Source organism: Tauraco erythrolophus, chromosome 1 (assembly GCF_009769465.1).
Source record: "Tauraco erythrolophus isolate bTauEry1 chromosome 1, bTauEry1.pri, whole genome shotgun sequence".
Lineage (NCBI taxonomy): Eukaryota > Metazoa > Chordata > Aves > Musophagiformes > Musophagidae > Tauraco > Tauraco erythrolophus.
In genome coordinates this window covers 112,153,925-112,167,690 of record NC_141465.1, presented here as the reverse complement: position 1 = coordinate 112,167,690, position 13,766 = coordinate 112,153,925, and the positions used below count along the sequence as shown (strand labels likewise).

Genomic DNA, 13,766 nt, shown 5'->3' with positions numbered 1-13,766 from the left:
AGACCTTTTGAGGGCATCTGGTCCAACACTCAGTGTAAAGGAGGGCCACCTCTGAAGTTGCTCAGGCTCCTGTCCAGTAAATTCTGAATGGCTCCAAGGATAGAGATTCTTCAGCCTCTCTGGGAAAACTTGTCTCAGTGTCTAATCTCTGTGACTTTTTTGTTATAGTCATTTAGAATTTCCCGCACTGCAACTTGTGAACGCTTATTCTCTTGCTGCGCACTTACTGAGAAGAATTTCTAGCTTTCTCCTTCTGGGTAATTGCTGGCAGCAATTATATTCCCCTTTAGTCTTTCTTCTATCTATCTTGAACATTTGGTTACCTTGAACCTACTTGGTATGCCACATGTTCCAAGCCCTTAACCAACTTTGTGTCTGTCCAGTGGATTTTCTCCAGTTTGACAGTTTCTCTTGTGCTGGTGGGCCCAAAATTGTACAGAGTACTCCAGGTGCTGCCTCCAGATAACAGGTAGAGGGTAGTAATAACTTCTTTTGTCCTGCTGATTGTACTATTAATAACAGCCTGTTGTGTAGTTGGCCTTCATCATCACAAAAGGGCACTGCTTTCTCACACTCAACTTGACCACCAGGACTCCCAGCCTCTTCCAGCAAAGCTGCTTCCTAGCTAGTCAGCCCCCAGCCTGTTGGTATTATACGAGGTTATTCTGACCCAGGTGCAGAATTTTACATTTGTTTTTGTTGAACACTGTAAGGTTTCTCTCAGCCCATTTTTAAAGCTTATCAGGTACCTTTTGAAGGGCAGCCCTGCCCTCCAGGATTTTGATGGTTCCCCCGTAGCTTGGTGTCATCAGCAAACATGCTGAAGGTGTGCTGCCAGGAATTGTTCAGGACAGTGATAAAAAAGACCAGTAGCTGCCTGTATAGTCCAGAGTTGTTGGTGCGAAGCCAACTGCTGTGTTTTAGCACTCTGTATCAGGTAGCTTTAGATATCAGGGGAGAATGGAACAGTATGACATTGTCACAAGCTTTTTAGGGATCTACGAGGTTTGGACTCCCTCCGGTTTTCCTGTTCTACATCAGAAAATGTTTCTGGCTGATGATGACCATGAGAAAATGATTTGTCAACATACTGGCTCTCTGTTAATCAGTCCATGAAACCTACTAGCTTTTTAACACGCTATGTGCTGGGATGCTGTGAGAGTATCCATGTTTGAAAGCTATTCCTATAGCACTGGCATTTCTAATATTTCTCTAGTTGAGAGATGAGATTTCTCTCAAATGTCATTGACAAGAACAAAATATTTATGATACATAACACAGCTACAAAGGTTTATGGTGACAGATGACAAAATGAGAAAATTATGCCTTATCTAGTTATATTAAAATAAAATGCAGAGACTTACCAGCTAGTGGGGATTTTCCAACCCTACTTGTTTAAGGGCATGAGTATTGTGCGCACTTGAGTTGGTTCACAAGAGAGCTACTTTGGCTAAATAACCTAGCTCTTCTATTCCTGCCATTGCTTAGAGTGCTCTTATCTAAGTATAAACCCCCTGCACTTCTTGGGATTACTGGCATTAAAAGCTGTAAGCCAGATGTACCCCAAAGTCTTTGGTGTCACCATCTTACAGGATGGATTTTTCCAGGGTCTAATGTCTAGTTCAGATGTTGCACTCCGAACAGCTCTGGATGTTACTGTCACTACTTGTCTCTTCTACTCCCAAGGATTATTTTTTTAATTATTATTACTAATTTTGGTTCTTTTGCTGCCAAATTCGGGTGTCATAACAACTTTCGAGTTGGTTCCTGAACTGTCAGGGTTTACAGAGCAGCTTAATAGGGTAAAACAAAGTATGTGGAAGCCATCTGTGGGATGTGGGACATCTTGAGGCAGTAATTCCAACAGCTGATGCAGTTAGTCAGTGCTCGAGGGATCACATTTATTTACAGCTCATCAAAAGAGCAGAAAAGTTAGAGACACATTCAGGGGACATTATTTGACTATCCACTCCAGTGTTCCTAGAGCAGTTTACCTTGGTTTTCTCCCTGCCACTATGACTTAGTACAGAGTGGAGAAGGGTAGGTGGTTATTTATACCACTATCTATTTTCTTTTAGGAATAGAAGCAGGGAAAGGTAGTCAATAAGGCCACTAGCTCTTTAGGATATATGGAAGCATTCTGTTCCTACATGGTTTTGCTCAATTAAGTCCCTTGCTGTTCATCTATACTTTGACTCTCAGTTGACAAGGTCATATTTTCGTATATTGATAAAAAGACACCATCAGGTAGTTTAGGACTAATGTTTTGTATTTTCAAATAGCTGTGCTTCAGCAGGGAAAATACAAAGAGCTCAGAGATGCTTGATAGAGGCAATTGTGTGTCAGATGGAAGCAGCAGGAGATGAAACAGGAAAGAGTATGAAGTCTGACAGTTCTTTTAGGCAAGCTGTTCATTTGACCAAGGGAGTGGGCAATATGCCCTTGGCTTATAATCGAGACTGAAAAGCTTCAGTCCTCTACATCTGTCTGTAGAAGTATCACCCTTGTTTCTCCTTGACTGTGTGCAGTACAAGGACAGAAGCATAAATCATCTTCCTCTCATCACCCAACAGTCACAAGAAATCAAAATAAGGCATATTCCCCCCTAGTTTTAACCTAGCAGCTATTTGTCTGCAGATACTGATTCTGGAAAATTTATACTATAGCTTTTCAGGAATGTACTAAAAATAATTCATAACTGAATCTTCCTCTCAGTATCATATGGGATTAAATAATTTCAGTCAGTCAATTCTGAACCTAGATACATTTCTAATCAAATTATTTTATTTTAAAAGTAATCTCATGAAGTAAAACTGGAGACAACACTGAGCTTCCTGAAGTAGAAAAGGAAAACTTCGTAATTGCACATAGTTGAATGTTATTAAATATTAATACTAACTTAGGGATAATAAGGTCCTTTCCACAGAGCTCTTGACAGTCTGAATTCCTTCTCTGATATGGTAGCTTAATATAGTAATTTTCAGGTAGAGTGGATAACTTTGTTTTTTTGACAGGTTAGATATACTGTAGTTAGAAGAAAGACAAAGAGGAGATAGACGTTTAGGAGTGCAGAATGACTAAAGCCAACATGGTGACTTTGCACAGAGAAAAAAGAGCTGTGGAGAACATCTGAGAATGTTCTAAGATCTAGTCAGTGAGATTTAATGTCTGAACCAATATGGCAAGAAAGAAGAAATAGATTCTGCAACTACAATCCTGTGGGAAGGAGGGATAGCCGAGTTATTGGCTGAACTGAAGGAAAAGAAGCGGGTAAGGTTTCGAGCAGGGTAGGGAGGAGGGAGGGAATTTAGTTCCTAGGTTCATCTTCCAAAGGATTTTGGATTCCAAGCTTGCATCTCTCCCAGACCTATTGATTTACTGCTACTGTGTGTTTTAAACCACACATTGAAGAAATACGAACATGACAAAGCTGCAGCTATAGGTCATATTCTTTATGCTACCTGAATAATAAGCATAACCATTGTAGGTTTCCTTCATGCTGTTTCTCTGAGATTAGACATTTCAGAAAGTAAACCACACCTGGCATCTGGCAGTCTATAGGTAACAGATTGTCAGTGATCCCTATGAGAATGATCCGATCAAAAATTTCAAGGCGTGGCCTATAAGGGAGACAGAAGCACTGACGTCTAAGCGACTGTTTTAAGGCACTGTGGAGATCTGCGTCACGTTCCACAGTTTGATAGATCTCCTGGTTCTCATTCATGGTTTAGTCTGTAATGGTTCAAAGATGTTGAAATACCTGTATCCTCCCCCCTCCCCCAAATGTATATACTCTGCCTCTTGCACAATCCTATCATGAGCTCTGGAAATACACTACATAAGGTATTGTCAGTGTTTCTGTGCCAGATGGCAGAGAGGAGCTGTCAAACAGGCATCATTTGCCTATAGGAAAGGAATTGTCTTTGGTCCATCTTTACAATATTCTAAGAATCTGTGACTGATTGCTTCATGCCTGGTGTTTTCCCAGGTCCTTTCTAAAGAGTATGTAATCTAATAACAGCAGTCCCTATCATAAGAAATTGCTTGGTTGAACTCTGTCCCCGGGACTCTCTGCTGCAGCCCCAGACCAGTTCTCTATAAAGCTTTGACTGAATGCCCTAAGATTTACCTCAAGATGGAGTCCTCAAATTTTAATTACAAGCAAGCACTTCCCAGATTGACCCAGAAAGGAGAGAGACTAAACTCAGGCTACGCTGTGGGCTATCACAGGGGTTGACTGGAGCCTGGATCTCCTTCAGTGGTTTGATTGTCAGGCCGATAGCATGTTTGTGCTCTGATACTGTGACTTTATCAATTCTTCTGAACAAGATGGGGTGAGTCCCAGACCAAGTGTCACTGTCCAAGTCATATCTACAGCGCTCAGGGCTTTCCCTGCTTGTGCAGATTTTTTCTGGGAAGAACTATTTAGAGTGGTCCAAACGGGACAAGGGAGTGTAGTTAAGAGCTGAGCAATGCAGACTATCAGAGCTCCCATGCTCAAGCTCGTTGCCTAGCATTTGACAAATGTAGATGCGCTCCCAAGGTATTAGTTGGACCTGCTGGTGTTAATGGAACTATCATTGAATTACTGTCTTGAGTAGCTGAAAGCTGAGAAACTCAATTTCCAGATCCATCTTATGATTCAAAAAGTAATTGCGTGATTCTGAACTCATTTGGATTGGCTTTGCTGACTTTTGCAGGATTAGTCATAAAGTTATGCCCTGCTTATGTAACTTGCTGAGTAGGACAGAGAGGTCAAACTGCAGCAGCCTGAGAAAGAGCTGGAACAGAACTCGTGATTTACAGGCCTGTCTCTGCTGAAAAGGTCTTTCCACCCCATCTATTGCAAGAAACCATATGAGTACACTGTTGTCCCTGGATTAGTTAAGCATTTTTCAAATGGCTAATATAAAAGTAGTTCCAGTTATGTTCTCTAACTCCGTAATTGCCATTGTGCCTGGTTCATAATTTTTCTCCTCCTGTACTATAGTCCTTCTATAGTGTAACCAGCAGGAATAGGGAAGTGATCCTGCCCCTGTACTCGGCACTGGTGAGGCCGCACCTGGAATATTGTGTCCAGTTTTGGGCCCCTCGCTTTAAGAGAGATATTGAGCTCCTGGAGCGAGTCCAAAGAAGGGCGACTAAACTGGTCACGGGGCTGGAAAATAAAACTTATGGGGAGCGGCTGAGGGAGTTGGGGCTGTTTAGCCTGGAGAAGAGGAGGCTGAGGGGAGACCTGATTACAGCCTACAAATACTTGAGAAGGGATGGTGGGGAGGTGGAGGAAGGGCTCTTTACATTAGTGATGGGTAATAGAACAAGAGGAAATGGGTATAAGCTTAGTCAGGGGAGATTCAGGTTGGATGTTAGAAAGTATTTCTTCTCTGAAAGGGTTGTCAGCCACTGGAATAGGCTGCCCAGGGAGGTGGTTGAGTCCCCATCCCTGGATGTGTTTAAGAATAGGGTGGATGATCTACTTAGCAATATGGTTTAATGGGGATTAGGGACGGTTGGACTCAATGATCTCTAAGGTCTTTTCCAACCTAGAAATCTACGAAATTCTATAGGAACAGATGACAGATTCATCAGAGTATCCTGGATTGCTGCTGGGTTGCCTGCGCACAAAGGCAAACTGCCCTTGAACAACATGCTGGCCCAGCCAGTGTCAGGTGGACTCAGTGTTGTGATCTGCTGTCCCTTAACTTCTCCCACTGTTCCCTTTTCCTCTGACACAGTGATCCGAGTATTTTGTTCTGGGCTAGAAAGGTTGGTGGTCCCTTGGTTTATGCAAAGGAACGAGTGAATACCCCAAATGGCATGGTTGGAATACAATCAGGGTTTGTATATATTGAGGAAGTTTATCTTTATGCTTGGTAAGATATAAACACTCCATTAGAACTCCAGATTCTTTGACTTCTTGTAGCCATTTGATTCATGAGAATGAATCAAATGGATCAAATCACTATTTAACCAGTTAAAATAGTGACGCTGATCTATGAAAAGGTGCAAGGACTTATATTTACCATGTGAATGGTCCTGTTGATCTCTAACTGCTTATGCACATCAAGTGTTTTCAGGACAAAAGTCATAGCTGAAAAGTTGTCCCCATTCGAATCACTGACAATTTTCAGTTGGTGAAGTAAATATTTGTCTCTTGCATCCAAGTGCCAAGCTGAAGTAAAGCAGCAAAGCTTCCACAAATCAATAAGAAAAAACAACCTCAGGAATTCTACAGCCTTTATAATCCCAGTTTACAGTTCAATACTAAATGTTATTAACTAAAAAGTAGTAACTTGGATGCAAAATTGCTGCAACATACATGCTATTATAAATATTTCGAAGGACATAATAATTTACTTTATTATTTGAAATACTCTTTTTTTGAGAAACTTCAGATTTACTTTCCATTCTGGAAAAAAATGCTGTTGTTTTGCTTTTTTCTTCTAAAAATCTCATTCGTGATGAATACTTAATTTAAAAAGTTTAATTGTGTTTAATATCTGTAAAAGATATCCTACCAGGACAAAATAAATTTGATATGCCTAACATATATATCTGACAGAATTTCTTTGTATTTGCAGCTGCCTTTGTTAATCTGAGAGGTGGAACATCAATAGTGCTACATTTCTATTATTTGTGAATGTAAGATATATGTAATATTATAAGGAAAGGGAGCTTGGTGGTGTTCTGAACCTCTGTGTTCCTTACCAGGAGGTTCATTTTTTTCATCCTTCCTGAGATGGAAATTCTCAGCAGGGTAGTTAGAACAGCAAACAAACACAATCTGAGTTTGTATGTAGAGTAGAATTCAAGAAAAAAATTTATTTCCTCCTCCCAGCCCTGAATATAAGATTTAAAACATTTAAGTGCTATTTTTCTTAATGGTTAGAGAACATTAAGTTTTCAAGGTAGAGTTCCATATTTCTAGGGAGATTGTTAACAATGAAATTTATCTTATATTTGTGGGAAACCAAAACATTGATTACATCTCAGCAAAAGGTTAGTTTTTTTTCCTCACTGACTTGCTGCATGGGGAAACATTTGAACGTGGATATATCTTAACAATTTTGAAAGTGAAAAGTCTTATGTTTATCTCAGCTATTGTGGGCATGATCTCTGTGACGTGAATACTTACGGAAACCAGCGCAGAACAGAGAAATGGGAGAAAGGGCAGGAAATGCTGCTGAAACTTAAAAGGAAAAACAAGCAAATGCAGGTATGTGTGTTGTGCGGAAGGATTCATGCCTTTTATATTGTTATAAGTACAGAAATGGAAAGATAACACTTTTTTTTCGTGGTAATGAGCATGCACGTAGAATCAGAGAGAGAAACATAGTATGAAAGTTTCTATTTAATTCGCATCAGAATTATTATTCTTGAAGCCAGCAACTTATTTAGAGAATCACAATGTTAGCTACAAGCAGTTATTCTGTAAGGCAAGTAACAAGCTGTCATTGCTCACACTTATGTCCCATTTTCCCTCTCTCTTCAACTCTCTGCAATATAAGGGGGGTTGGAAATACATAAAGCAAGTCTAATACCCCAAGGAAGTAGTCTGGCTAATGTATTTCTATTGAGATGGTTTTAAAGGAAAGCGTGAAGTCTCCTACCAAGTTACAGTGATAGAGATATGCTTGCCTGAACTTGCAGTGAGAGTGAGCATTTATCACTGTGAGAAGATTTCCATTCGTCTTCGAAATCACCTCTCTGGCATACTTTGGGTAGCCTGTTGTAACTGCTTGATCTGTCAGGAAAAGGATGCGGTAGATCTGAAAGCTGCAAAGTTTTGAGGAAAGGTGTGAGTTGGGTCACAGTCTGTTGGCCTTACTGGATTAAAAATATGGGAACTTTATGGCTGACCTGGACATTGCATCATGTGCCTTTGGTGAGATCAGTGCATACTGGATGGTTGGGTTGGTAGGAGGGGACCGTGTGGAAGCATTTGATGGGAAAATGTGTACATATAGACCTGGCTGGAATTCATGTACCCAGCGTGTAAGGAATCGTTACCTAAGGGGCCAGGTGTTACGCTCAAAATTGTGTTTTAAGGGCAAAGAAGAATCACACCTCATGTGTAAGTAAAGCCAAGAATTTCTTGCTACTGTAGTTGAAATATGAATAATCTAATAATTATTAGTACAGATTTAACTGCTACAGAAAAAGAAAGAATACAATGCAGTCAGAGTTTTATACACACCGCTGGGTTTGTACTCCTTTTCCTGCTCGCCCTTCTATGGCTCCCCTGGGTCTGAAGGTCGGCAGTTTTGTTCTGGGGTGTATGGGGAGGGGTGTCACAGCAAGTTGTCAGCATGTGGAGCACTTCACTGGGACAAATCTGACATTCATGTGGATGGTTTCTTCTTCCTTGCTGCAAGATCCACATGGGGTCATTTTTTGTTTGCTAACAAAGTTTTTGCACTCTTGATCTTTCTTCATTGGTCTGCAGCTCTGTTACATCCAAATTTACTGTCAATATCGTGATATTTATGCATGTTAGAGACGACTTCTTTGCTCTCTGTGTTATCCCTAAACCAGTTTTGTGCAGCTCCAGGGCTGCATTTCTTTACCCGACTATGGGCGAGTCGTTCGTAGCTGTGGGATCTCAGGTGCCAAGGCTGTGCCCCGGTCGTGTCCCCTGCCTGTGCTCTGTGCCCCAAGTCTCCACTCCTGGTTACACAAGTCGTTATGAAATGGCTGCCTGGAGGTGTAACGTGCTCTTTTGGAGTAACGGTTTGCGAGTGTCGTTTTAGGGGTGAACTGGGCCACTTGTTATTGTGGACCAGGTTCCTGTCAGAGTGCTGGGTATCATTGGACTGACAATATTTAAATTTGTGAGAGAAGGATGAAGCTCACAACCAAAACCCCTCTCTTTTGTCTAAATTGGACAACCTAGAAATCTCGTTGGAGGACTTTCTGTGGAGTTAATAATTTAGCATTAAGGACATTATTGGTTTTGGTAACAAAATTATTACCGGTTGGATATTTATTCCATAACCATATCTAGGGCTTGTAAGAGCTCCGGCTGCCCCAGCGGAGCTGACGACCCGCAGAGCCGCTGCCGGCTCCGGGACACGGCGGCCGCGGGCGGCGGGAGGCCGGAGCTGCCGGGGGAGAGCGCGGCGCCGCGGGGCGCCGCCTCGCCCGCTGCCGCCCGCCAGAGGGCGCCGTGGCCGCCGCTCCGCCTCCCGCCGCTCCCGGCGCTGGCGCCCGGTCCTGCCGGGCCCCGGCGGGGGGGAGGGAAGGGAAGGAGGGGAAGAGGGCGGGCTGGCGGCGGCACCGCCACCAGCCGGAGGCCGCTCGCCCGGGCTCCTGCGGCAGAGCCGGGCAGCCGAGCGCACCGTGCCCCTCTCCTCCTCTCGCCGCCGCGCGGCGCGGCGGCCCTTGCCAAGATGTCTCGGGAGCTCGGCTGCAACCGCTGGCTCCTTCTCGCTGCGTGCGCCCACCTCTTCTTCCTTCTCCCTCCGCTCCGCACCCGGGGTGAGTGGCCGGGGGCCGGGCCGGGCCGCCATGGCGAGGTGAAGGGAGGAGACCCGGGACGCTCGGCCCCTCCGCGGAGGTGATGAGGGCGAGGAAGGCACGGCGCAGAGCCGGAGAGCTCGGCGGGGGTGGGGGGCACCGGAGCCGTCGCCGCCGCTTCTTCGCCCTTCTGTGCCGCCCCGTGAGGGAAGGCGGGCGGGGAGGCAGGAGGTTCCCCCGAAGTTTGTTGGTGAGCTGGGCGGGAGCGCCGGCGGGGCAGCGCGGGCTCCCGCAGCGGCCCCGGCTCCGAGGTGCCGGTGCCGGCCCGCGCCGGGAGCGTTTCCCGCCCTCCGGGCCCCGCGGCGGCGTGCGGGGACGAGGGGGCGGCCCTGTTCGCCGGGCCGGTGCGGGGCGGCGGGCAGCCCTCTCCGCGGAAAGCGGTCCTGGCGGGGCCAGCCGCTCGGGGCGGGAACATCTTCGTGGAACAACGGGCTGGGACCCACCGCGAAGCCACTCGTGGTGGTGTTAGAGCAGCGCCGTGCTGACTGGGTGTTGCTGAGGGGAGCTGGAAAGGTGATCCCGCCTGGTTGAAATGTCAGCATAGAGAAAAAAAATGCTACTGTATTTTAGAGATGTTTTTAATGTGTCTAGGCAGGTGAGAGGATGTTAGCAGAGAAGGGCGATCAGCGGTTGGATCGCCGCAGGCTCTTGGAGTTGGAAGCTGTTGCCGTGAGTGTGAGAGACAGAAATAAATGTTTACATCTGCTGTTTCTCATTGTTTCTGTTCCTGAATGTTTCTGTCTCTGTCAGCATAGGCTTGTCAGTTTGTTCTGAGCCTTTGGATTTGATTCTCTTCCACTACTATGGCTTGTGGATCAAAATCCTGCAGGGCAAACCGGTACAAATAAATCCTGGTTTGAGCAAAGTAAAACTGGTGTTTTGGTGGTTCTTATGTAAAACACTTTTCCTTTCACGTATGCAGCTTGGTTTTTGGAGAAGTCCTAAAACTCTACTGCTCTTCCTAAAGCTGTATTTCATTCTTTTTAGGATGAGTGGTTTTGCTCCTGTGCTTCAGCAAGGTACTATGGCACTTGTAACCTCGAACAGATTGTAATCCCAGTCAGAGAACAGCAGCTTCAGTTTTCCCCCTTGTGTAGGTATATTTATTTTACATACATACATGCAGGTAGAACGCAAAAATGGAAAAACTTGGGTTCTTGCTTGTGCAGTTAACTCTTGTTTAGTAGGTCTTGATTAATGCTTGTATAGAATTTGTTCACTTGAGCCTTATTGCAGTATCATGGCTTTCTTGTAGTTTTTAAGTATCCTTTTATATTAAAGTCCTTTATTTTGTAAATACCTCATGCTTTTGAGATGGCCAGGATAGTGAGTTTGCAAAACAATCATCTTTGCTCTTGGAAAACAGAAATAATTTGGATTTCATTTGACAGAAGAAAACAGCTTCTCTGCTGGTAGTTAAGTCATTTCATAAATTCTAGCTTGCAGGTGGCAGCTTGCAGAATGTGAAAATGTATTCAGATGATTTTGTTTCCTCTGACTTCTAGACAATCAAAAGGGATATTGATGATGCTTTTTCTTCTACTGATTTTCTTTGCTCGCCTTTTATAAAGATACTGGTGTACACAGCACTCATTTAGACATTTCAGTGGATCACAGTGGTAATTTCAGCTGCCTTCTTCCCATATGGGCTACTAGCATAAAGAAATTTAGTAAAGAAGTAAAATGAGTTGCTTTTATTTTACGAAATATACTGGAAATTTACTTGCATCAGATACTGGAAATTTGCTTGCATCACCCCCTCCTCTTCCTCCTCCTCTTCCCTGCTCCCTTCTCATTTTGGTTTGATAAATAAGTAAGTCTTCATTCTTACCTGGGTAGATGAGGGTCTTTGATGCTGATAGGATAGCAATGATGAAGAAATATTATAAAAACTTGTGTATACGTACATGAAACTAATTTATTTTGCTTGCTAGCGCTCCCAGACCGTCTCATTATGGAATATCCTGTCTCTTTGACTGACAGCGTCAGTGCAGATTTCCTCTGGAATGATGTCAATCCACAGAATCTTGTGTTCTTTGAAAACTTAGGGCGGGGAGGAAACCCAACCAACCCCCCACCAAAACAAAAATAGGCTTTTCATTAAATTATAATTAGAAGCATAAAGAAATCCTATTTTAAATGTTTTGTCTATTGTGTACGACATAATCAATGGCTTTTGTTATTTGAAGTGGTTATTATTAGTCATGGTTTTGATGTACATAAGTCAGAGAATCATAACTTTTTCATAGCTTGTTTAAACTGACCCACAGCCCATTGAGATGATTGGAATGACTCTGGAGTCAGTGAGCCTTGAATCAGACTGTAAAAGAGGACGATAACAGAAGTGTAACCTTTCTACTTCAAGTGGATTTTGTCTGTGAAAGCAAAAGAATTAACTCCTCAGTTTTTAACATCCTTTGTGCTTAAAGGAGATATAATCATAAACCTTTGAAAGTTTTTTACACTTGAAAGGTTAATACTGAAGAAAGGATTACTTCTACATTTACGATGTGATATGATATCATTATATATATCTATACAGTATATCGTGTTTTAATCCTACAGTATTTATATCCATTTTCCTAACAGTTTGTTTGGAAGTATTCCTACAGTTCAGCTGCTGAACAGTGAAAATAAATCATTGAGTTTTACTTTCTCATATTATAAGCAAGTCTATTTACTCACCAAAATTTTAATGGAACACTTAAGAAAAATAAATAGGAATTGAAACTGGTTGTATTACATTCTCTGATTAAATTTCCCATTTTGAATGGATCCAAAAATGTCTAGCTTTTTCAGTGGATTTTAGTCCTGCTTTCAAAAGAAATAAAGATGAGACTGGTGAAAATAAAGAGCTTTGAAGTCTTTCTAAAATTTCTTTTGTTTTCTTACTTACCCTCAGCGTTTAGCAAAAGGAGGGGAGGACTGGCAATTGACACGTTCAGCTTCTGTCTGCTTGTGCCAAATGATGTGAATAGCTACGTGTGTTAACAAACTTCAAATTACACATGCATTAAATAATGAAGTGACAAATACGAAATTACAGGTTGCATTTAAGACAGCGCCCTGCTGTTTTTTTTCCTGCTTTAGATAGCTTTGTTTGCCAGAAATTGTACCGTGAAGCACTCTAGCCTTTTTGGTTACTGTGGTGCCTACACGGTTTGAACTTTTTACCATCTAATCGGTTTCTTCTTGCTATGTATTTTCTCTGTGCTGTGTGGTAAGTCAGTAGTCCGCCTGAGATATGCTTGCATTGCATCAAAAAACTCAGAGGGACTAGAGGAAATTCTGGATTTAGCAAAGGTACCTCTACCTCCAGAGATCGATGTGTATATTAGGGAGTTCTATACTGACAGAAGTCTGTTGCAGTTGTCTGAATTAATAATGATGTTTGGGCATGAAAAGTTACTGTTTTGTTGTAGTAGCATCTGATAGCTCCCAGACATAGGTCATCCTTTGTGTGTGTGTTCTTAGAATCATAGAATGGTTAGGGTTGGAAGGGACCTCAAAGATCATCTTCATCTAGATAGAACTAGATGATCTTTGAGGCTGGAACTAGATGATCTTTGAGGTCCCTTCCAACTCTAACCATTCTATGATTCTATGATTCCAAGCCCCCTGCCATGGGCAGGGACATCCTCCACTACACCAGGTTGCCCAAAGTCTCATCCAACCTGGCCTTGAACACTTCCAGGGATGGGGCATCTACAACTTCTCTGGGCAACCTGTTCCAGTGCCTCACCGTCCTCTGAGTGAAAAATTTCTTCCTTAGATCTAATCTAAATCTCCCCTTTTTCAATTTAAATCCATTACCCCTTGTCCTGTCACTACACACCCTTGTCAAAAGTCCCTCTCCAGCTTTCCTGTAGGCCCCCTTTAAGTACTGGAAGGCTGCTATAAGATCACCCCGGAGCCTTCTCTTCTCCAGGCTGAACAGCCCCAACTGTCTCAGCCTGTCTTCATAGTAGAGGTGCTCCAGTCCTCGGATCATCTTTGTGGCCCTCCTCTGGACTTGCTCCAGCAGCTCCATGTCCTTCTTGTGCTGGGGACTCCAGAGCTGAACACAGTATTCTAGGTGGGGTCTCACAAGAGCTGAGTAGAGGGGCAGAATCACTTCCCTCGACCTGCTGGCCACACTTCTTTTGATGCAGCCGATGTTCTTTCACACAACAAAAAGATATCTGTGCCCCAGAGAGTTTTTGATTTCTACCTGCGTTGTACGACTGATCTGATCATGAGCCGCATGTGTA

General features: G+C 43.2%; 1 protein-coding gene across 1 annotated transcript in view; it reads left to right on the top strand.

Annotated features, from left to right (window-relative positions):
- The first annotated feature begins 9,389 nt into the window (after positions 1 to 9,389).
- B3GLCT (beta 3-glucosyltransferase) overlaps positions 9,390 to 13,766 on the top strand; it is a 64,245-nt gene continuing 59,868 nt past the window's right edge. Inside the window, exon 1 of the mRNA XM_086612991.1 lies at positions 9,390 to 9,477. Coding sequence (XP_086469117.1) covers positions 9,390 to 9,477 — 88 coding nt within the window. The remainder of the gene's footprint in view (positions 9,478 to 13,766) is intronic.